Below are 25,711 nucleotides of genomic sequence, written 5' to 3' on the forward strand. Positions count from 1 at the left end.
ATGGCGGCCGGGGACGAGCATGCTGCCTCTGAAGTTTTGAGAGGGCTTGCCCGACATTTAAACTGTCTGAACGAAGACAACAAGGCGACAAGAAAGAGGGCTCTTGAGCAAATCAAGAGGGAGACTGTAGATAAAGGACTTTCCAGTAGCGTCTTACAGGAGGTTTTCTCTGCCCTACTCAAGCCTCTCCTCAAATGTCTGACAGATCCGATGGAAAGATGCAGAGAAACCACAATAGCGGTGATAAGCGAGTTTATTCGTTGTGTCCCCAAACCGGAGGAGTCGCTGCCTTATCTCATGCCGTGCCTGGCTCAGAGGCTCGGGGAGAAAGAGATCCTGGAGCCGGCGGAGGAGCTTCGGCTGTCGGCCGTGGAGATGTTGACTCTGACAGTGGAGGTGTGCGGGAAGCATTTAGCGCCATATCTGAACGAAATGATCAACATACTGCAGAGAACCATCGTCGACCCTTTCCCGGATGTCAAAAGAGAAAGCTGCAAATGCACATTAAAGTTCGCGAAGTGTGTGCCAGGTTCGTGAAGCGCTTTTTGTTGTTGAGAAAGTCTGTTGCCATGGTTTCGAGGCACCCAGACACTGAGTGGCTAAAATACTTGAATTCGGGTTATTATTAGTATCCACAGCCTTCCCATTACTTTTTAACGCAAAAAATGTATGTATTCTCTATTACTTTACATTACTTTCTCAGTCGCTCAGTCTGGGGGTTCTCAACCTATTGGACTTTTTTGACCCTTAACACATAGATCAACAACAACCAACGCCAGCCGCGTTGAAACCAGTTGAAGATGTCTGTATGATTTACATCAGGTTAATCATTTTGCCTTATATGAATCATTTTCATATGCCTGAAGAAATTTTTCAGTAATTCACAAGTAAAAATTAGGAATGTCTTGCACCCTGTTAGATGGACTAAAATCCCGGTTTTAGTCTATACATTTTCTATTAATTGATTAATCAATTAATTCATCATTAATGATCATCTAACACCCTTTTTTATTTGGCTTGCCTGAGATACTTCAGCAGGTGGTTCCAAAGCTGCGGAGCCCTGATTAAAAAGGCCTAGTTATCCCTAATTATTCTTTTTGGACAACATAGACAGTCAGATGAATTCACAAACCTACGTCATCTCAAATTAATTCTTAATTTCATTCAGTTAGTGTCAGAGGATGGACACTCTTGTCAGTCAAAAATTCTGTGTAATCAGTACAGGACTGTAATTTAGCCTTTGAAATAAAAATAACTAAGCTACATTGTAATGTTATGATAACCAAAATTATTAAAGTATTTATAATATATAAATGTTTCAATCAGATCTACGGCAACTGAAATGAATGGACTGAAGTGCATTTCACCACTTTCTCCTCAGAGCACTTTCACATGCAGGCTGAGAGTCTGGTCAAGCCTCTCATGCAGACGATTGCTCATCAGCACTCCCGAGTACGAGTGTCTGTCATCGAAGCCACTGGGGCAGTCATTCAGCATGGCACTGGGAAAAACGTGGATGACGTACTCTCTCACCTGGCACAGAGACTGTTCGACGACTCGCCACAGGTTCAGTTTTTGCAAACAATCCACTGTTAGAACTCCTACTATGTGCTCCTTACATGTGCTGCTTGCTAAGTTATTCGCCTCCAGGGCTCACGCTCATCTTCACCATCAAAGCTTGCCATTTTGGGATTAAATAAACCAATAGTCCACTTCTTCAATGAAGCATGCATGTGATAAATTTTTGCTCTCGCTGTCTCTTTCTTTTTTGTTGTCCAGGTGAGAAAAGCTGTGACTGCAGTTGTTGGCGATTGGCTACTTCACATGAGAGACAGATACTCTTACTTCCACAAACTCATCCCAATCCTGCTGAGCAGCATCAATGATGAGATCCCAGAAATAAGGTAATTTACTGGACACTGTCATACATCCCCCTTTACGTTATAATATGATATGCCACACAAATATGTCATATAATAGTCTTCAGTTTAAGGTCAGAGGGAGTTTGAGCATCTAAATATCTATAACATATCTATAACATATGTTTTCACTCCCCTTCTGCAGACTTCTAGCAGCTGATTTATGGAGACAGATAGGCACACAGTGGGAGAAGGAGAATGAAGACGACATCAAGGACAAGATGGACTTCCTCCTCACCCCACCTCCTTTCTACCCACCAGGAGGTCAGTCACAGCTGGCAAAGCGGCAGCTTCTTCCCTGCTCTCTGTCATTTTTAATTTACATAGGCAAACAGATTGATAATTTGTTAGGGAGATGGATAGAATCCAAGTTTAACAGAGTGGATGATGAAGAACTCTTACAATCAACACTTGCACTTACTTAGATTTTACATGTGCCTATTCATTCATATATAGTTCTAAGAGTTCTTGTTATATCTTGATCTACAAATACTTACCATAAGGGTATGATTTATTTATTCTCTGTCTTTTGGCTTATCCTCCCCAGTTATTTGATCTGGCTCTCACACTTTAAACTAGGTCAGTTACAGAGAGAGGTCTTATTAATATACTGTGTGAGTTGCTGGAATCAGAGCAATCAAACTCTATTCCGTGTGTGGAGAGACGGTATCAGACAGCTGTGCTATTCAGTTTTCATTCTTATGTAAACTCAAGGCCATAAAAGTAGTCTCATGTTTCTTCAGTAGCATATTGCTCTTGTGTTTTAAGGTATGAATAAGGCTTAAAGGGAAATCAACCAGTACTGTAGGGTAATATATGTTTATGTGAACTACTCTACTCACCCTTAAGAAATGTGCCCTGGTATCATCCCACTTGTGTGTTGTTTAAAATACAAATAACTATCCCATAGGTTTAAAGAGAAGAACCACTGTACTCATTGTGAGGTTTGAAAGCATTTAAACAGCAAGTTTGAAGCAGACTTGCTTTAAAAAGTAACTTCCTAACCTGAGCGCCATACACAAATTCTACAAAGACGTGGGCTGTTTGTTACTGTTAAGAACACACACAGATACATCCCTGTAGAAGAGGTTAGAGAGTGCAGGATGATGCGGGAGCATTATAACTCCTGCCACCTATAGCTCTTGTTAGCATCCATTGTTGTCATCCACAGCAGTGAGGAAAAAACTGTAAGTCAAGAATGTATAATGGAAGGCCTAGACTGTCTAGCCAGACCTGGTGTTTACCTGGTGAAATAACCTGAGTAGGAAAATCCTTTGGATTCAGCTTAAACTCAGCCGATAAACCCAGACTTTCTTACATCCTTTAAGATGATCTTTTTGGCTGTTTGAGTAGAAGGATTGATTAAAGTGAAATCTAAGGTTGGAATGGTGTTTGTATTCCAATGTTACAACAGAGCAGTTTCCAGGTGCATTGGCTTCACTGGTCTCTCCCCATGCATAATGAAATACCTGTCACACCAGTTAAATGCAAATGTAAATTTTGAATGTAAATGTAATCACCCACACCTTGCTGCATTAAATCATCTCTTTTTATTACATCTGTCCAAGGTTATTATATACAGTAAAATATGATGCTTTGTATGACAGCGTAGTTTTCAGGGCAGGCACTGGCTTGGAAAGATAAGTGTCTGCCTTGGGGCTGGGAATGAGTGTGAACCTGAACATGGTGACCACGGCTTGCCTGTGAGGCCAGGCTAAGTGTATATGTGTCAAGGGTAGAGTTTTTTGGGCCCTGCATTTTGGTTAAAGCTAATATAAGTGTCCCACAGCTACACATGTGACAATGTGGATGAATACAGACTGTGCCTGAGGACAGGAAAGGAAAGGAAAGGAAAGGAAAGGAAAGGAAAGGAAAGGAAAGGAAGAGGCTCCCACTCCCTCTTTGTCTTTCTCTTTCTTGCTGTCATAAATCTGCTGGGCCTCCCAGTGTGAAGAGGTCACTGTCAGACAGTGAGAGACGACCAGAAAGGGGCTTGTTTTGTCTTGTCCTGGTGTGTTTCTCTGATTTATCTCTGTCTTCCTTTAGTCACCTCTTCCTCTCTCATTAGTGTGCCTTTTAGGAGAAGAAGAATAAGGTGAGACAGAGAAAGAAAGAAAGTGAGAGAGGGAGGGGGGGGGGTGCAGGATTTGAGAATGCGTTTCACTTGCTCTGACAAGTCTCTTGTGGGGAAATCTTAATCATAAGAACTTACAAATAGAAAATGTGACGAGTTGCTTCACAGTCAACATATATTTGAAAACCTGTGAATCAGTGATATTTATTGTTCTGGAATTGCTGTTTCCAATATGTTCTTAAAAAAATAAACCACACAGAGAGAGAAAATTTGTTCTTAAAAAAGAAAGTTAGATAAATAGCAAATGTTCCGAACATCACAAACTGAAATCTATGCAAAGGTGAATATTCGTAATTTTTTCCTCCAGTGGAGCGTCCAGGGCTGGGCTGCAGAGAGTTGGTGATGAGAAACCTGGGAAGGCTGGTGCCAGCCATCACCCACGATGTAACCGACTGGCTGGTCCCCACGCGGGTCAGGACATCTCAGCTGCTTTCTGTGCTGCTGCTCCACGCCGAGGACCACAGCACCCAGCATATGCAGCCTCTGCTGGCCACTCTCTACCGGGCCTGCACTGACACAGAGAGGGATGTAGTCAGCAATGTAAGTTTGAGGAGAGGGTGGGGTCTGTGACTTTCAGTTTTAACAAAATTGGTGTGAATGGTGCACAGTAAGAAAGACCTAATTTAATGTTTCAATTAAGAAAATCTGTGTGTACTGGGAATAAGTAAGTCCCAGCCATCATATTAGCAGGATGTTATACATGATGCTGTATTTCCTTCCTTTTTGTGGATGGTCAAATGTGGCATTTAGTAATTCTTGACCTCTGCACACACAGTAGAATTGCTTAGTGATATTTAAATTATTACCAGATGGGATGATTTCAGGATACATCTGTTGAGCTTTGAGTCAGCATTTCTAGTTCTCAATTTAGACTGGACCAAGCGGGGCTCAAGGACTTGGGATGCACCTGTTTACGTTAGGAGGATCGTGCGGATCTTTGATGTGTGGCAGATTAAAAGTGGATTTCCTGTTGTTCTTGCTCTCCTTTACATTCCCTCATGTCTCTTTTCACTGTCTTCCTCTCTCTCTCTTTACCTACATCTAGTGCCTGGCAGCTGCTAAACTGTTGGGGACCTTTGTCCCTCCAGCCGTCTTCCTCAAGCTGCTGCTGGATCATGTGACAACCCCCTACTCTTCCTCCCATCCCTGGGCCCCCCTCATGGTGCTTGCTGCGATGTTGGGTGGCTGCTCCAAACCCCTCCTTAAACCACATCTCGAACAGATCGCCAACACACTGGCCCAGCCCGACGTCTGCCAGGAATATCAACAGGTCAGCAGAGGGAAGCTTGGGTTTGGTTATGGTTGATCTGTTTTTAACTTATTTGCCTGGGAATGACTGTTGTTTGCCAGTATCTACCTCATTCACACCCAGTACAACCACATCCTTCTACTGTTGTTAACTGAGTAGTTTCATTGGAGTAGCACATCTGAAGTTTACTGTGAAAGGGGAAAGAGTTTCTGTTTAAAATATTAAAACATTAAAGTCAGACTTGTTTTGATGACAGGTTTGCCAGGTTTTCTCTGTCCTCGTTGGTTGCCATGTCTTGATTTTCCCCCCTGATCTGTGTGCACCAGCTGTTTCTCTTCCAGTCTTGTTAGGTGATCTTGGCAGTGTCATAGAAGGTCATTTTCTACTCTCTCTGTGTACCTTGGTCTCTTATTTTTGGCAGTGACAGTGCAGCAGTCAAGCTGTATATTTCTTGCCTAATTTGTCCCTTATGGAAATAGGTTTCGTGATAAGATGCCACATCTCTTTAAAAGGGCTTTAGTTGAAGAGTTTTCAATAGCACTACTGTACACAGTGAGTTCAGTGGGTTCATCGTTGAGTAATTCTCCAAAATGCCGACCCTGCTAAAGTGACAGTCCGGCCACATGGTGTTTTTCAAATCTAACATTTCAGTCTATGATCAAACCCGTCTGCTCACATGCAACTGTGAAATGTGCTCCCTCGACATTGAATGTCTTTTATTTGTTTGTTTGTTTGTTATTTACGTAGTAAAAGCAATTGTTAAAAATGTCTTTTGAGTTTCTCTACAAATAATAATCTGCCAGTGGAAAAATCCCATTGAGTCCAGAGCAGACTCTTCCCCGCGTCCTTTCCTCTTCCACCAAATATGTTTCTCTTTCAGAATCAAAATAACCGTTGTCTAGCAGAGAGTTATTTTCTGATCCTGCCGCACTACTGACTCACCTATAACCATGACCCCACCCCCCTCCCTATGAGGCCAGCAAGAATTTCCTCCCTGGGATAATAATAACAAAAATCCAGTAATTTCACGTGACCCCTGCATGTCTGCCCTGACCCCTCTGAGCAGAGAAGGCAGTGCATAGTCTTTGTCTTTTTTTTTATAGCCATGTGTAAGGTCTCTGCACCGGACTGCAGTTCAGCTACACCATTGAAAGAATCCCTGAAATTTCAAAGCCTGCCTGGTCAAGGCCGGTGATAAATGGGGAGGGACGCTGACCCCCTTCTGTCCTCCCTCATCGCTGTCCACAGGGTCAATTAGAGAAAGAACTAACAGGACGGGACGGTCACATGTTGTCGCACAGATGGAGGCAGACCTCTGCTTCCTCTCTGTCTGTTTCTCCATCTATCTCCCTGTGTCATTCCGTGTGTCTCTGTTTCAGAGGGCAAAGCATAGAGCGTTGTGATTCAAGAGCTCACCCAGACACAGCACCTGCAACATTCTTCGACAACAGACAGGGTTCATAGCGGGGAGCAGGGCCAGATCACTGTGTAGCTGTAAATAACACCACTGGAGACGGGAGCACCTGCATCCCGCTCTCCCTCTTTGTCTCTGTGGTGAAATGCTGACCCAGAATATTGTGCACTCACTTAGCGCACGCGTGTTAGTAAGCCTTTAGATCCTTCACAGGGGACTGATTTACTTGTATTTGATAATGGTTTAATTATCTGCAGACACAAAAATAGTGAAGCTATAAAAAAATAGCACACTCAGTACCTTTGTTTTATTTTATTTAACTTTTTTTTTTTTAAATAAGGCATCTTAAGAACTTTTAAAGTATGTGCATTTGGTTCCAACTTGAGAGAGTTGTGTGCCACTTGAACCAGAGGCAGAGAGAAAGAAAAAGTGAAATTTGACTTGGACAAAATGAAGCCTGTTAAGAAAAGAAATATAAATAATCTTCAAAGTGAAAAGAGGCAGGGGGAACTGCGAGGCTCCGTGGGGAGTGCGGGGAACAAGCTGAAGAATTGGAAGTTGATATATGATGCTTCTGCACAACTTAACCTCGCCACTCTTTCAAGTGCCTGTTTTCTTTTCTTTATTTCAGTAGGGGAAAAGGCAGCTTACAAAAATACATGACAGATGCTCGGCAGAAAATAAAAATATTGGTTATAAATTGAAGATGATGTCAAGTGCTTGAGGAAAAATGAAAGGCAAGCCAGTGGTTAGAGAAGCCACTGTGTTCTGAGGTACCCTGTGTAGTTTGTACGGGGTGTTTGCTTATGAATCACATATGGGCTGCTTTTTAAAGGGGTATTCCACAGAGGATTAACAAACCCCCACGATCACACACACCTTACACAGCTGAGTATGGCAGTGTTGTGAGTTGCCATGGTTATGTAGGCATCACAATATCTGCAGGGCAAGTATGAATAAGTAAAGATAGTTTTGAGAAAGAGGGAGTGCGCCATAAAGAGGGGGCCTGACAGTGAATTAGCAGTTATATTTATAGCCAGGCTTGTTTACAGCTAGCATGCTGTCTTGGTGAAACTCTGTAAAAAGTGCCTGACCTACAGTAGACCGGAGGAACAGATCAGTATGTCTCTTTTCATGTTGCCTGTGCGTGGACAAACTTCACATTGCCACAACGGCCGGTATTCTGCTGACTACGCAAACATACCTCGATATATCAGCATGTCTCCTGCGTGCCTGCCCTTTGTCATTAATGACAGCTGCATACTGCTCACTGCTCTATTGAATGACAGACGAAGAGAGGAGAAGAAAGGCAGGAGAGCAAACTTTACCTTACTACAAGGGGTCGGCATCGTTCAGTGTTTGTTTTCCTGTTGCCTTAGCAACATCAGGAGCTGCGGGGGGTGGGCTCCCTTCTGGATAGGAATCTATCGCCTGGTGTATGGCTCCTTAAAGTGGAGTCGTGTGCGTGTGTGTGTAATTGATGTATCCAGTGGTGGACAGATGCGCACACACACTGTGTAATGAGTCCCCTGGAGCGTGCCCAGGCCAATGAAACCAGGTGTATCTCACCTGGCTCCAGGTGTCCACCTAGTCATTACACTGCAACACTTTTTCCGCTCTCCCTCTTTCCCTCTTTCGGCCAGCCCTAATGGTTGCTTTCTGCCCATGTATATTATGTGTGTCCGTATGTGTGTACGCTAATGTGTTTGTTATGTTTTTTCCACGACCGCCTCCCTTGAGCTCCTGCTGTGTTTATGTGCCAGTGGTCACAGGCAGGGATTTCCCCCATCAATGACTATTTGAACATATTCACACAAGTAGGGAATTAACACACTGCTGTAACCCTTTGGAAGTATTTTGAGCCTTGTTAGCTGAAGAAATGAGGGCAAATCGTGGTTGTTCAGAGCTGCATGAAAGTTTAGTTTAGCCTCAGACTGCTTCATGAAAATGTGTTTACACACTTAACTAACACCCTGGACTCAAGATATGTGTAACAAACTTTTTTCCACTGTGTGCTCAGCACTCCATTGCAAAATAAAAACATTTGCTCATGTGTCTCACAGACTGGAAGTCCCTTAGCGACCATTCCTTCTCACAAATCCTGGCTTTTTTTTAATGCTCTGAGCATCTTTACTTGGCTTAGCACTTGTTTTTTCTTGCAGACTAATGCCAAGCTGTGCTGCACAATAGCTACTCAAATTTGGGAAAAGATAGTGCGCCCCCTAGTGATGGAGCTCTGGTTTGTGGTATCTGAGTGACTGCTTTTCGAGTGATGGAGAATATGTTTAGATGTAAGTGTACATTGAGGATTTCTTGCTCACACACACACACACACACACACGCTCTTAAGTCACCTCCCCCCCAACCAGCTATAATGACAGGCTGCGAGAAAACAGGAAAAGAGGCCGTGATCCCAGTGATGGCATGGAAATTAGCCCGAGCCGCAGGTCTTTGTCTAAACATGAGCTCACCACAACACTGGCTGACAAGTGATGGAAATCTCACACACGCTCATTCTCAGAGATGGAAACAGAGTTCTGACTTTGAGTTATTGTATCTTGTTGTTCTTGTCGTTTTTGTATGAAATAAGAGACAAATGGTCACTTGGATACTTGCATCAATTAGGAAGGAGTTATTTGGGTAAAAAGTGGGATTAGAGTTACTGAAGAGTGTATAAGGACATGGTGTGCTTTGGGGGAGAAAGTGGAGAGGGACTGAGACTGGGGCAGAAAAAGAGGATCGTGAGGACTGAAATGGAATGGGGTTCATTGGAAGATGCAGTGAGCACACAAACTGAATCCGTCTCACAGGAGTCACATCTGTCATAAACCAGACAAGACAATCTCATAATACTTCTTCCTCTCTCCCTTTTTCCCAGGTTATGTACTTGGAACAGTTGTTGGCCTGTGTGGATGTGCTGCTGTGTCAGTGTGAGTCAGACTGTGGCTCAGTCAGCCTGCAGCTGCTGCAGGTGCTGGTCACTGTTCAGAGCCTCTCCACTGAAGCAAATCTCAGTGAAAAGGTGAGAAAACATAACTTAGTAGTATGAAGATACAGATTCATATTCTCTGCTGCTCTGCCATCAGTTTGTTCACCGTGGGAAAACCAGCATGTCACCTCATCTTTGTAACTCTTCAATAATTCTACTCTGAAATGGCATATTTCTTTTAACCCCTTTCCCCTTCAATTTTCTTTTTTCCATCCTTTTTTATTAGAAAGGTAAGCAGGTTTTATGAAGCAAGAGAGCTGTTCGAGGAATGTAAGCATTTGTACAGGTTCAAAGTGGGCATGGCTAACAGTATAATTACCCACTTAGCCAGGGGAGCTGAAATTGCACCTTTGGAGTGGAACTTTAAATCCAGTCCTGGGTTAAAGGAGGCGGGTGAAAGGTGGAGAAAGAGAAAGACAAGACAGAAATAGAGAAAAAAAAAAACATAGGGAGACATGAGCTGTGTTTCTGAGCAGGTGTGTCATCAGCCCAACCCCATTACACCTCCTCAGGTCACAAAAACAAGCTGATATGCATGATAGGCTTTCATGTTGTGGTCAGCCTCCAAATACAAAGAGACAAACAGGAAAATTGAGAAGGGAAGCCACTGGTGTCTGAGACCAGTGTGTCGCCTAACTTCTTGTCGCCATAGGAGGCTAATGACAGGGAGAGGAGCGGGAAGGAACTGGCACTGATGCTTACCAGACACCACATGGTCCACCAGTGTGTGCATGTGTTTACGTCTGTCTGCATCTGTGTGTATGTTCAGACAGGCAGCAGTGTTAGAGAAGAGATGGGAAGGAATGGATTAAGAAAGAGAGGGAGGGTGAGAATGGCCTTGGGCACTTCCGGACCCAGAGGAAAAGTCAAACTTGTTTTCCCAGGAAGGGGGCACGTCTTTCCCATCAGTGGACAGCTCAGGGTTGTCTAGTTCTCTTCTGAACGGCCCAATCTGTGACTCAGACATTGTCTCTGTCCCTGTCCATCCCTGAGGGACTATGAAGGGAACTATGAAGTGCCCTAAAGGTCTGTTACCCTGCCCTAATTATTTACTCTCATATCTCTCATTCCTGCCCTTTCCTCTCAGCCCAGCTTCATTGATGTGTGTCTGTGCGTGTGCGCGTTTCTGTCGGTTCCTGTGCCTTTGTGACATCCTGTATATTTGTCAGGGTTTTTGTTTCTAAGTGGTTTTATGTGTGAGACCTTGTCATGTCTGCAGTGTTGTTCTTCCCGTGGTTTCACATGATGGTTTTCTGCCTCCCATGTGAGCATGACCTGAAGAATTCCTGAAATTACAAGAAAGAAACTGTAATTGTTCAACTTAAACAGAGTGTTGTTAACACTTACTCTCATAGATTTCTTCATTTAATCTTTCACCCACCTGATGTTTCTTTGTCTTTTTTGACTAAATTCTTTATAATTTCAAATAAAAATTACAGCTTCAAAACGTGGTATAATTGACATAATTTTGTTCCCTCTATCCCTCTCTCCCTCAGGCCTTGCAGAGTGTACAGTGCTTGTGTAAGGTGCAGGGCCTGGACTCAGTGATGGAGATCTATAGACAACATATGGGCCAGCTGCTGGACTGGCTGTCTGCCTCTGTCAACACTTGGTCCAGTTACTCCCCACAGAGACTCCAACTGCATATCATAGTCATACAGTCAGGTGAGAAGTGAAGCCTGAATGTGCACTAGACATTGCCAAATCATACCGCAGGTGCTGAGGTTTGCACATATTGAGACACCATAACGGTCAAAGAAATACAGTGTGGTTTTTAAGAGATTGGTCAGTCAAATTCCTTATTAATGATAAGAAAATATCTGCATCAGTCATCAATCTGAACATGGTTTTTGGCTCCGTTTCACCCCAGCATGTCGGTGAGACTATAATCTTTGTAATGTTTTATTAAACATTACTTCATGGTGTGATTGGTGAAGCCATTCTTTCCTGAACTTGTTCAGACACAACATGTTACATCATATTTTAAGCGCCAAGCTGTTGGTCCTGTTAGCACATGATCCATCATCACGGCAAGTACAGCAACTGTCAAAGCAGCAACCCGAATTCAGTCTTGCACAAAGGCTCCTCATAGTTTATTAAAATAGTTTGAAATGTGTCCGGATATATCTCTTTCATGCAGTCGCACTCACAAAAACAGGCCAGCGTCCTCCTCATCCGTATTTTTTTTTTTATAGTCCCAGACTGCTCCTGAGGTGAACTATTGAGGTGAATATTAGGCAACAAATCCTGGACACGTGTGTCAGTGCTGGTTGGAGCAAGTGTCAATGCTGCTTGACAGATGTGAGGTCTGTCAAATGTTTAAGGTTCAATTCTGTATGATTTATTGCTTGATGCACTGACGGATGTGTGGGGTTCCACTCTGTTGTCCAAAAAGGATGCCCATCAATGACCCTCACTCAGAAGCATAGTGGAAAAAGTTTTCATTATTTTTCGTTACCCAAGCAGAGAGGGTCATGGTCAAACGCACCCACACAGGAAAAAAAAACATGGCTGTCATTAGCAGCAGTTGGCTTACTGACTTTTGTAAATCCCTGTCTCTCCCTCTGTTTGTCAGTCAGTCAGTGTGTCTCAGACTTGACTAAAGGGGTTAGTCTGTGCCTGTGGGTGTGTGTGGTGCAGTGGGTTAAAAAGCTGTGACCCTGTCTTTGGTGCTGAGACTTTACTTTACCTCCCCCTATACCATATAATCCTCCATCATCAGCACCTCCCTGTGCCACACTTTCATCTCCACCTCTTTCTCCCTCCCTCCACTCTCTTTCTAATTGACTGGGCAGCTGGGTACCCCTCTAATCCTCACACACAGAAACACACACACACACACACACACATACACACACACACACACTCCCACGGCTAACTGACCAGTGCAGTCTAAGTCCACTCAGTCATCTCCATACAGGTCACTACATCAAACAGCACCACAGCCGCCTGCTCTTGACCTTCCCCAGGATCAAGGCCACTTTGAAGCTCAGTGCGTGTGTGTCAGCATATGTGTATGGGTGTGTTTTATTTGTGCATGTTGAATGCTGCTCTAAGCCTTCCTAAGTTTTAGTATGCCTCTACACTGGCGACAGCCGTGGCCAATGGTCCGTGTGTCCACCCCACTCTCATGAATGTCATATCTCTGTAACACCTGGATGAACTCATTAGAATTTGGTGGTCAAAGGTCAAATGTCAAGGTCGCTGTGAACAGAACTCAAGAATTCACATGCTAAAGGTCAACTTCGCTGTGACATCATGTTCTGCAAAAGCAATTTTCTGGCCATTGTTCAGATGTGAGTGAAGCATCCATGTTATAGAATTTGTAGCTTCTTTGCAGCAACATCCATATTTGAAGAATTGTCTACTGACTCAGCTTTATTGGCCAAGCATGTGAAGACATACAGGGAATTTGACTTTTAATGAACCTGCACACTAATAGACATACAGTAGAACAAGAACAACAAAGCTTAACAAAGTCAAGCCAAGCACCACATATAGTATATTATCTGAGTCTGCACAAACATGCATATAAACTGCAACTGGAATGGTTGGCAGAGGCCCACAACCACGAGGCAGTCATTCTAGTTCTTTCAGATGGGATCTTTGGTCTATTAACACAGCCCTAGGACTTTATTACTTGCAGCAAAACAGACAGCGTGTGGACATTGCGTTTGATGTGCACATGACTCAGGGAAATCGGTCCTGTGCTGAACAATTGACGGTAGTTAAAATGACAATGAGAATTGGTCATTTTGCTTGCTCATCAGCTCTTCACACACTCCATCTGTGTTTGTTGGAGACAGGAATAATTATTGCTCTCTCATATCCTCCTCGCAGTCTTTTGTTCTTCAGCTGGTGTGAGACTGTCTGATCCTTTGTGTGTAGATTGGCACAATCTCCCACTCTCTCTTTCTCTGTGGTAGGTCTTAGAGCCTTGCCCAAGGACAGGATACACGTCGACAGTGTTTCTAAGCATTAATGAAAAGTGTGTTTGTCTATTAGTGTAGTGAAATCTCCTATCGCTGTCTTGTCATATCTGAAGTCACTGAGAGATGACCTGCAGACGTCTCCTCCAACACCCCTGATTAAATGACACACCCTTTGATTCACGCATTCCCCCTGGATGAAGTATGTCTCTCTCTCTCTCTCTCTCGCTTTCTTTCTGTTTTCCCATATCTCTTTATGACGTTGGCCGCCACCCTCGGGCAGTTGCAGGATTTCCTCCGTCTACTCTCATGTCTGTACAATTGAGTCCAAACAGGGCATGGGCACTTATCACTGGTTACACACACACACAGATAACTATATATAGCTCTGTAAACATGCAGTCAGACTGTTGGTGGGTGTGTGTGTGTGTGTGGGCATCAGTGTAACTGGGAACACTTGCACTGCAAGTTTCTCATTTTCCTGTAATAGACACTTGTATAGAAACACTCTGTCACACAAAGACCTTTTTATGCCTCATTTCCTCAGAGCTCTGTGTCACTGTCTCACCACTCAGTCGAGTTCTCAATAACACAAGCCCTCTGGTCAGTGCTTAACACAAAAGAAGGTCTTCGGTTCATGTAGGCTTTTTCTTGTTTGCCATTTGACATTTGGTCCTGACAAAGAAAAAAATTAAGAATTAAAAGGCAGAATGAAAAACGCCTTCTCTCTAAAAAAGACACACTAGAGATTGTAAGGATAGGTCAAGTATTTAGTGGGAAGGCTGAAAATGAGAATGTATTGAAGTCAATTGACTGTTGATTTCAGCAGATGGAGCATTACAGTATCAACACAGACATATGTGTGTGTTTGTGTATGTGTTGCAGGTCCAGTGATAGGGGAGTTTGTGAGCCAGCTGATGCTCCTGCTCCGGAGCTGCCTCCAACCAGACAAAGACCCAGAAATGAGAATGAGCACCTTCACGATGCTTGCCAAGTTGCTACTGGACGCAGCCAACACACTGGATTCCCAGGGGTGAGAGGGACGCACGCACACATTCACATAGAAATACACACACACAGATCAAGGTAACTCATGAAACAAATTTTGGAAGGAAATGTTTCTTTAGTAGGTTAATGAAAAGTTGCACGTTTTCCGTTGAACAAAGGCACACACACACGGCATGCTGAATTGCTGGTTAATTTTGCACCTTTTCATTATTGTGTGATGTTGCACTCAGTTGTTTGGGTTTGTCTAGTCTGAGTTTTCCAAGTCATCATTATTATCATGGCTTGTGATTTTTAGACTTTGCTTCACATTAACCTGCAAATTAGTGCCACACCCACAAGGAACCATAAACACACAAAATGGTCTATTTCCATGAGGCTGTTATAACCCTCTCAGTTTCTTTTGGACCTGCGGTTTATTCAGATAGTCATGTAGTGCACGATAGGGTTGTATCCAGGCGTGATAGAGTTAACGGTAGTCCAGAAGTGACTATAGGGGGTCCCACTAGACTTGAATTAGTCTCTTAGGGAGTATCACATAGACTGACTCAAATGAATCCCTTCCCAGCATGCCTGAAGAAGAAGATGGCACATGCTGTCTGAATGTCTCGTCAGTAATTTAAATGATTATTGACTGATGACGGAAGTAGGATTGGAGGGTTGCCTGACACCTAGAGAGAAGCTCCTGTTTGTGGATTCTTCCCCTCTGTGACGCCCCCCCACCCCACCCTCCACGGTCCCTTCCGAGTCCTCAGCTGTGCAGCCTTCAGCCTGGGGCTCAGAGCTCTAATCTGAGGGAATGCATTAAGCCTGAGGCCCATCCCGGGTCACGGTGATCGCAGCAGCTGTTCCTGTCGATCAGAAAGACAAACCTTGTCAATGGGGTTGCCATAGAGACATCTGCGCAGCATGTCACTAACCCTAACCCTACAGCCAAAAGGTCTGTACGGGATGGTAGGTGTTTCCACTGGATAATCAAGGGGATAAACTGCTAATCTTTGTATGGGAGGATGTTGAAAGTGCCTTTGGCCTGGACCTGGCAACAATGTAAAGAATACAAGACTAAATGATCTCCTTGTCAGTGAAATATGTTGCATAAACAACGGGAAGTGTTCTTAAGCCAAAATATTCTGCCTCCTTTGCCAAAAACGTGGAAATTGGAACTTTGCTTTCAGCTTTCATCAGATTATTTTATCCATAGATGTGAATATTAGACAAAAGAAGCCTCTGTCTCTTCCCCGTGGCCACCTGTGCTGCTAACTGCGTCTCTCTTTCCTGAGCTGTATCTTTGGTAATCACAGAACCATCAGGAGACACAAATCATGTTACACCTTCAAAAGGTTTCAAACAAATGCTTAACTTACACTATGTGGAGCTGTGCGGTCTGCCATAATATTTCCATTCATACTCATCTCATCCCTCCATTCATGATTTATGGCCTGATCTTTGCTCAGGAGATTGTAGCCCACACGCACATGCTGTATGTCATCAAGAGGACAATGATAGTCATAGAGAAAACCTCTTCTCTTTGTTCTACAACCAAAATGACTTAATGACAGCTCCACTACACAACAAGTAGAAAGGGAAAGTATGTTTTTGTGCATGGTAGTGTCTTTCATCCACACACGCACATAATGTTTTTGTTTCATGTGGATTTGTGTGCGGTGATCAAAAAGCTGGATGTGAAATTTAAGTAGAAGGTGATGTGTGACAAATGAAAATTCATACTTCTTCTCCCTGGATGTGGCAGGCCAAACTCATGTGCCACTTCCAAGTGAGATAAGAGTGTGTATTTTCATGCATGTGTGAACGGCAGAAGACATCTCTCTTGAGTGTTAATTTCAGCTTTCAAGACATCAAACAAAACTGCTGCTCTGGGTGAGATGGTCCTCTTATTCCAAATGGGGTTTTCCTTCTGCCAGGACTTTCCTAGATTCTGCAGATTGTCTATAATGCATGTCAGTAACATGAAACAAGACAAAATGAAGGAGATTCAACTGTGCATGTATCAAAAATAACACTTTATTCAGTTACATATTTTACAAAATTCCTGAAACTCAGTTTTAAGAAATTAAGATTTTAAAACCTGACGAGGGAATGGGTAATATAATTTACATTATCACAGTAATAATATGGATATCTCCAATACCAATATATATCACGATATGTCAAATGTATGCAAAATCACACAAAGAATAATGAACTGTGTTCCAGTATTATGCAACACATGATACCAAATTCTCTGAATGTGTCAGACACAAACTGAAACAACTCATTTGTATGAAAAGGAATTTGTATGAAGTTATTTGGATAACAGATATGTCTAGAACAAGTATATGATACCATCATTCAATGATTTTGCTGAAATCTGAAAATCTATTTTACTGAATGACTGCCCAGTCCTACTTGATGGCAAACTCGGTCGCTTGTTAAGATGTCGATTTTCTGCTGTGAGGGAGAGTTGTTTGCTCTACAGCTGCTTTGTGACCATTACAGAAGCACAGGCAGCTCCACTGTGTAGAGACCCATGAGATGTACAGTCAAATTTCCCTGGCACTTGTGTGTGTGCAGAGACATCCAAGTGAAAGGTAAAAACCTCCTAGTCTTCTTTCCCTTGGACATCATCCCTGTAATGTGGAAATATGTCTTTCCATCGTCTGCCGTCATTCTTGATGAGCTTTCAACACCTGTCAGGAGGAAGACACTTAGTTTACGCAGCAGCACAGACCGGGCTGTATTAGTGGCACACCGTCTCCCCCTGCTGGCCTTGAAACATTATAGCACACTTTATCAAATGCATGACAAATTTATTGTGACACCAGCTGAACAGACAGAGGCTAGAGGCAGCAACCAGAGCTTGTGGAGTTGGATTGGAGCAAAGAGCTTTGCAGACTCTGGTAGTGTGTGTGAGGATGTCGGAGGGCCTAAGCCAGCATGGGAAAGAGAGGGAGAAGGGAACAGAGGACACCCAGATGTTGTACTCCTCGCCTCCCACTTCTCCTCTACTGCCCAACCACCCGTCTGCCCGTCTTAGCAAGAGTGTGGGAAAATGACTGCAGTAAAAGCATTGTGTTGCAGTTGTTTATGAATCGAGCAGCCACGTTCCATTCCCAACCGCCATCATCATTCACTCATCCTCACGGTGGCTCGCTAGTTACCACATGAAGCAATAGAAATGTGTTTCTCTGTCGTGTCTCCGTGTTCTTACTCTCTGCATTCTTCCAGGCATTTCAGTGGTGAGTCCGAGAAGTTCCTGTGTGACGTCCTGCTTCCTAATCTTGTGTGGCACGCAGGCCGCACTGCTGCTGCCGTCCGCACCTCAGCCCTCAGCTGTCTGTTGGCACTGCTGCATGGAGGGGCCATCACACCTGGACAGGTACGCTCTCACACACACACACACACACACACACACACACACACACACACACACACACACACCAACTCTGCAGAGATGACATCTACTAATACATCTACCTGCACAAAGGCATGTATGATACACTGGTTACATCTACTTCCACCTGTGCAAAGGGACTCATAATTATTGGAGGCAAACACCGGATGTGAACCTCCTCCAGTAGTGCGTACTCCTGATCTCTACTCTGCAGAAACACTTTTTTATTGACTCGGCTGTAAAGGAAAAGAAGTGGTAGTGCATTCTTCTAATCCATCAGGAATTGACATTTACTTCAAAGTCTCTGTTTTATCCATTTCACAACAAAATAGACGGTCCCACTCGGCCATTTAGGAAAATATATTATCGGCCATCTTTCTCTTCTTGGCTGAAAGAGTTGGCCGCAGGAGGTAGCAGGTGTACGTGGGGGCAAGCGGGTTCACATACCTTTGTCCCTGAGGAACAATGCGTCCAGTGTTCTGGGCCCTTGTTATACGTAGGAACTATCACTGGGACATGCCCTTGCACCTGCCTGTCGGAGCATGTGCCCAGTTACAGTATGTGTGCTCACATGCACACATCTGGCTGTGTTTGCCCTCGCGTGTGCTGAGTGACCAATTGGAACTGGCTCACACACCTCCTCTGTTCACACGTCTTTAACTACAAGGCAAAGCAAACAGCTGGGGGACAATGTGAGCTTGGGTGTGGGTGTGTGGGTGTAGGTGTGTGATCAAACTTTTACTATCAAATGGCACCCAAACGTCCTCACAAGAATAGAAAACGTGGAAAAGTGGTGATTAAATAGGACCGTGTTACTCTGGGCTCTTAGGTTAGAAATGAGGTTCCAGTTGAGATGAAATAAACATGTCCTGACTGGTATAACAACAGAAGGTTATTTCCACGAGCAAATCAAACAGCCTTTCGTTCAGAAGGACATTGTTTCCTCACTGCTCCCTGTGAAAACAATTAGCAGCTCCAATTACATTTGGCATCCTCACATTGTCACTGATGTAATGCCGGATCACTCCTCTGCCAAATTTTCCTCCTCTTTATGTCTCCTTGCCTCTCTTTCTCCCCTCACAGTTTTTTTTTTCTTTACTGTTTCGCCAGCATGGTTTCGATAGCAAACAGACGGGGTGACAGAGGTTTTAGCCATCACCTCTTGGCCCCATGGCTCGTGGCGCTCAGCCTCACCTTGTTTGTCCATTTCCTCTGTTTCTCATCTGTTGGTGTGATGAAAACATTGGTCCTCACTGGACTTCTGAAGATGGGCTCTGTGCCCATGTGTCTGTACAAACTAATCCAGACCTGATGTGAATCTGTCATGCTTTCAGGTGATATTTCACTTGAGTTAAAAAAAAAAATTAAAAAAAAATTATTGAAGAAAAGTGTGTAAAATATTCTTTAAGCGTGTGTTGTCACTTTCACTAACCAGCCTTGTTTTTCCTTTTATCATTGTCAATAACTCTAAGACTAAACTACAGTAAGGTTTGTAAAACAATTGGAAGCAAACATTTTAGAAAGGATTTTAGACATTAGAATAAGTGGTCCTGACAATGCAGCCCTCTAATAGAGGAGTGCATTCTTTACCATTGTGGACATCTAAATGGAAAATGACAAACTTTCTGACTTTGTAAACTAGAGACCAGATTTCTCCTTTTAGTGATGTATTGTATGAAACAGTTGGGCAGACTTTGATCTTATCATCTAACATTTAAAAGCTGAGTATGCTTCTCTTGCCTTTTCTGTGTGCAGCTGCTGTGTCTGGAGGAGAAGCTGAGTCCCCATGTGTTGTCGGCCCTGGAAGAGGACTCTCAGATGAGCAGACTGTTGGCTTGTCGTTCTGTATCTACCATTCTCAGACTCATCGGAACCAGTCTGCACCCTGAGGCCCTCAACAAGATCTACCCTGGTAAATGACAAACACACACACAGAAATTAGTTGACTGCATTCTGTCACACTTCACATGAATGCATTGCAATTAATTCTCTATAATCATGTCACAGTTTTAGCTTTAATTAATGCATGGGGAAACATTTTACTTGATTTAAAATATCTGTTTTCATTCAGGATAATTGTGTATCTCACATACCAAAAGTGTAGTAATAGGAAATTGATCCTCAAAACTCCTCTAAACATGATAATTATGGGGATGAAAGTAGCTAACCCATTCAACGACTGAAATATTTTAGAATTTTTTATTTCTCAATCCTGTGAATCTATATTTCGTGTGTGTCTTTCCTCAACAGAGCTGCTGAAACGTCTGGACGACAGCAGCGAGGAGGTGCGCAGCGTTGCTCTGCAGGCCCTTGGGCATTGGCTGTCCAACCTGACCAAAGACTACAACCCTGAGCTCTGGGCTCCTCATCTGCAGCTCCTCTTCCAGCAGCTCCTCCTGCACCTGGATGATCCCGATGCCTCGGTGCAGGAGCAAGTGCTCGGTGAGACTGGGTGGGGTGTTTTCAAACAGCGACCTCAACAATGAGGGGGGAGTGTTGATAGCTTGTTGATGGAAAGGGAAGATGTGCACATGTGCTGATAATGATCTGTTGAAGTGGGTGCAGAAATGAATAATTAGTCTGGATCTTTGAAATGTGGACAAAAATATTTTTTGGTCCACATGGAATGTATCATAGCGTTTCCCTTAACTCTTCGCTGTTAATCGTGACCATAACTCTTGACAAAACATAGCAAACTTTTTTTCTTGTTGGCCTTTAGTGAATTGTTGACAGACCTTGATACCACTTAAGGAAAGATTGTGAATATAACAATGGGATGCATAATGTGAAACATCCTCAAGCTCGCATACTGTATCTGACTTGAAATGATGTGATCTGGAACTTCTGACCTTAACAATTTGATACACATATTTAGCTGATACAGATAGCAAAGCTGATAATAGTGAATGTGAGGCAGCGATGATAGCAGAGTTTAGATATGATGATCTGCAGACCAGCCTGCTGTGTCTGGGACTAGGTTATTTTACTGGCATGCTGCCAACAGATTCCCCTTCTCCTTTATTTCAAAAGCTCCCCATTACCCTTCTTTTCCACACAATTCATCACCAAGAGCAGCTGAATTCCTCCTGCCAGAGTAAGTCCCTTCAGGGCTAGCCTGGAGGTGGCCCTAAAGAGTGAAACACAAGATCCAGATAAGAATAAGCGCCCACCTGAGAGAGACACTGGTTAATATCTGTATAATTCCCCCTCCAATACACCAAATCTCTGCCTCTCCACCCAGGAACACCCCCCCCCCATACACAATGGTCCCAACTAATGGCAACCACATGGGGACCCCCCCCCCCTTCTCCTCACAACCTTCTCACATCTGTCCTCACGCCCATTCCCGGCTAATCCCGCCGTCTTTTATCTGTCCATCTCTCTTCCTCCTCTCATACCCAGTGTTTTCTGTGATGGCCCGTAGCTTCACGGCTGTGTTTTATTCATGTGTCAGTGGAAAGTCTGAGTGGCTTCTCCTGAAGTGCGTAACCGAGACTCAGCTCCTCTGGACTTTCACTCTCTCCCACTCTCATGGATGTTAGCTGTCATTACTTCTGACAGGACACAGGTGAGCGCTGATGCCTTAGCCAGCGATGAGAGGCCTCACTACTGGATCTCTCATTTTCATACAGCGAGACAGAGGGGGGAGAAAAAGAAGGCATTCACACACTCACCAGATGCAGCGATAGCTTCCATACCATGAATTCTAGCTCTGCCAGATAGCTTTTGAAAGACATGTAAGGATGATAAGCAGTTTTGTTGTTGCCAATGGTTATCAAGTGACTGTAACCTTGACTGCAGAAGGCAGAATAACACATATAAATCAACTTTATAAACCGGCCTTCACCCTCATACTGTACGTCTGTATTTCTTGTAGCTGAGTGATTTCCTGTCATGTCTGTGCATGTGTGGTTTAAGGATTCTCTTTGAAAAACTATACTGTCACAGAGTATGTTAAAGTTTGAACATGAAAGGAACGATTTTGGAGAATTTCTTTGCTGTCTGAAGCTATGCTGGATACGCTGCATTGATTTCTCTTTAACTGACGCTCTGGCAATTAGTTACCCACCAAAGCTGATACTTGTTAAAGGATAAGTCTGTTGATAATTTATATTTTATGCCTCGATGGCGGCGACAGCCAGAGCATATTGTTTCGGGTTGTCAGTCCCATTCTCGCGATGAACGCAATATCTCAGTAACACATTGACGGAACTTCCTCAAATTTGTAACAAACATTTACTTGGACTCAAGGATGGACTGATCTGATGGTGGTCAAAAGACAAGGTCACGGTGACCTCACAAAACACCTTTTTAGCCATAACTCACGACTTCACACAGCAATTATGACAAGATTTCACACAAATGGTTCATATTTTTTATGACTCTGGATAAACAGGGATGTAAACCTGACACTAGTCTGAGTGGCGGAGGCATACAACCACAAGGCGCTAATTCTAGTTCTTACTGCCAACAAATCCAATGAAAAGACCAACACTGAATTGACACTACTAACAATTATTGTCTGTGTAGCCAAAGCCTGATATATCTTACTCCTCTTTACCTCCATTGATGCTCAAAAAATGTTAAGAACACATCACTGAGCCACACTGGTGCACTGGGATACTGGATATATTTCTCCATTGTGATGAACATGAACACTGTCATCTATTTTGAGTCAATCTCACATACACTGTCCCGTTGCTGTAAATACTTACTAGAGCTTAAAATGCCGATTAATCCACCGCTGTAAATAGTCAACGAGAAATGCACAATTTACACTTCTTTACCCCTTTTTAAAAAAAAAAAAACACATTATTGTTTGTTGACAGTAACAGAAATATTCAGTATTTACAATCAAGAATATTTCCTTATCCTTTACAAAGCTAACTCTATACCTTAGTCAACAAGTTTAGCAGTTTTAACCTTCAAAACCAATGAGCTACGTTTATATTGTTGAGGGAGAGTAATGAATAGAAATGATTTTTTTTTTTTTTTTCAACATCCTCATTATCAAATCTGAAAATGTTGGTGATGTATCAGTAACGACAGAAGTGCATTATACATGTTTGTCAGCTGTACATAGTGTGTCATCATATATGGCCTATACAGTGTAAAGATACAAATATGAGCCATTGTGTGTAGCCCAGATTTTCAAACTGTGATCCCCATGAAGTGCAATTGACTGGTAGACAGCTCGGAGTCTCTTTGTGAAATGAGATGACCTCACATCATGCTGAGTGATCGTCTGTATCTGACAGCACCCATAACCGCCTGCGCCACAAATGTGGAAGCAATCCTGACGGCCCTGTTTGAAGCTTTCTTCTTTTCCTCCCACTCTCTCTCTTCTATTTCTTTCTCTTTGTTCCTTTAATAGTTGATCCCATTCTTATGCTTCTTGGATTTCAAACGCATATCTGTGTTGTGGCTTGATGTATGCAGCATGTCCTGACAGCATGATGGACAGCACCGCCACCCCCCCCTCCATCTCATCTCTTCTTCTATCACTCTTTCAGTCCTCCACCCTGATAATCCCACAGTCCTGGCAGCACGGCTGCTACCTGCTCAATCACACAGACTGTTGGCACGGGCATAACTCATTTCTCACAAGTCATCATTGTTCTCCTATAATTCAGTGTCCCACCTCCCCTTCCTCCATCCCAGCCGAGTACAGTATACACAAAAGCTAAAAATCCCCTCTGTCTCCTTGAAGAACAAAGGCAGGTATCAGATGATGAGTTTACATGAGCTAACTCATCCAGAGTGACGGCATGTCACCACTGGAACAGCACTTTTTCATTGTGGTTTCCAAAGCATTTATGTAGTTGACAGCAACTCAAGTAATTCTATATACCTCTGAAAATCAGCAGGGAATGGTGGGAAGAAAGGATTTGAAAAGAGAATTATCGCCTCCCTGTGGACGAAAAGGGCACTTGCACATTTGGATGGCGGAGTGGATATACTGTAGTTCATCACTGCCATCTGCTGCTGTTCTGACATAGAAAACACCAAATCAGTATCTGACTTAAACCCAAGTTAGAAACTAAGTAGCTCATATGCAGTCAGGGCAGGTATGACTAAATAATGAAATACATGGAAGATCACATCCTTCCAAACTTAAGTTTTAAGTTGATCTTAAGTCTTCCTCAGTGGTGGAATATAACTACAATTACATTTACTCCAGTACTGAACTTAAGTTAAGCACAAGTACCCCAAAGTTGTATTTGAATATTTAAATGGATGCTTCTTTATACTTCTACCCATTTCAGAGGGGACTATTGCATAATTTACTCCTCTACATGTATTTGACAGTTATAACTGCTGGTTACTTTTGAGATGCAGGTTTTAGATCCAAAACAGTCAGTCTATAAAATCTGATGTGTAGTTACATCTTAAAGTAGATAAACGGTGAATGAAGTAGTTAACAGTACACCTCCTCCAGCAACACCATGAAAAGGCTGCTTTCACAGTAATCATTCAGTAATAATAATCCACTACTGTAATATATAATAATAATAACACAGGCAGAGGCTTTTCTGCTGCTTAATGATTTCTTTAACTTTTGACACTTAAAGGACATTTTGTTGTTTTAAATGCAGGAATTGTACCTTAGTTAGAACAATAAGATATTAGGAAGCTGTTAATTTTCACACGTTTGTTTTTTTTTTTTTTAAATTTAATATTCCCCTTTATTTGACTGTGTCCACCTACCATCTCATATCCTGAGTACTGACTCGTGTGTGTGTGTGTGTGTGTGTGTGTGTCCAGAGATCCTGAAGAAAGGCAGCTTGGTTCACCCGGTGCTTCTGAAGAGGGAGGTGGAGGCTGTGAGAGACAAACAGCGGTGTCCTCTCTACTGCGACCAGCTGCTCCAGCACATCAGCTCCCTGCCCACAGAGACTACAGCAGACTGTCCTGAGTGACGTGAAACTCATACAAGACAAACACACACCGAAGTTTGTGCCTTCATTCAGAGAACAGTCACTTTTTGTTCATCAAAGCCGGTTTTATAATAATTTAATGAAGTATGTTTTCACTTAAAATGAAAGTCAGTCATTATTTAGCTGCTGGCCTTAAATTCAGTGGAGTTTTTACTCTTTCAAATGACTGAACTTTCAGTTTTTAGGTTAACTTTTCAGTATGTATTTTAATGCAGAATCTCTCCTTTACTTCATTTGTTCAAGGATATCTTTTTTCTGCATCCATTGCATTTTATGATTTTTGTTCTGAAGTTTAATGAAAACAAACTGATATATGATGCACTGTGGTTGTGTTTACATATTTTAATGAAATCCTCATCAGATCTCTTATGCTTTCCTGTAACCAAACTCTCAACATCCCAGCCTCCAGATGGTGCTGAGTCTGAGATGAGCTGGCTCTGTGATTTTGGCTTCAAAATAAAAGTGTTTTTTTATATATATTTTGTTAAAAAGACTGACCTATTGAGATGTGTTAATACAAATCACATAAAAATAAATCACAATCTTTTAAATAGACTCTACGGAATGAAACCATGTTTAAATGTTGTATATTTTGTAAGCCAAAATAGCACTTTTATTCAGGTCTCATTAAGCAGGTCACGTCAGCGCTATATGCTGAATTTAAACACATAGCGAAATGTATTTTTTATAATTTTTTAATATATTTCTAGTTTTTTTTTTTTTTTTCCTTTTACACTTGACAT

At 42.8% G+C, this 25,711-nt stretch overlaps 1 protein-coding gene across 1 annotated transcript; it reads left to right on the forward strand.

Annotated features, from left to right (window-relative positions):
- On the forward strand, window positions 1-25,464 carry dnaaf5 (dynein axonemal assembly factor 5). Its single transcript, XM_022752512.1, has 13 exons — window positions 1-529; window positions 1,382-1,566; window positions 1,780-1,904; window positions 2,065-2,183; window positions 4,361-4,593; window positions 5,099-5,323; window positions 9,595-9,738; window positions 11,202-11,370; window positions 14,520-14,667; window positions 17,865-18,015; window positions 19,786-19,942; window positions 20,281-20,472; window positions 24,796-25,464. Exons 1-13 carry the CDS (start codon window positions 1-3, stop codon window positions 24,948-24,950), a joined length of 2,532 nt encoding a protein of 843 aa, XP_022608233.1. The 3' UTR covers window positions 24,951-25,464.
- Window positions 25,465-25,711: the final 247 nt, after the last annotated feature.

Source organism: Seriola dumerili, unplaced genomic scaffold (genome assembly GCF_002260705.1).
Source record: "Seriola dumerili isolate Sdu_G_001 unplaced genomic scaffold, Sdu_1.0 BDQW01000169.1, whole genome shotgun sequence".
Lineage (NCBI taxonomy): Eukaryota > Metazoa > Chordata > Actinopteri > Carangiformes > Carangidae > Seriola > Seriola dumerili.

Coding starts and splice junctions, on each gene's coding strand:
- dnaaf5 (XM_022752512.1), top strand. CDS start 1: ATGGCGGCCGGGGACGAGCATGCTGCCTCTGAAGTTTTGAGAGGGCTT. Junction 1,905..2,064: donor GATGAGATCCCAGAAATAAG/GTAATTTACTGG, acceptor CCCCTTCTGCAG/ACTTCTAGCAGCTGATTTAT. Junction 5,324..9,594: donor TCTGCCAGGAATATCAACAG/GTCAGCAGAGGG, acceptor CCTTTTTCCCAG/GTTATGTACTTGGAACAGTT.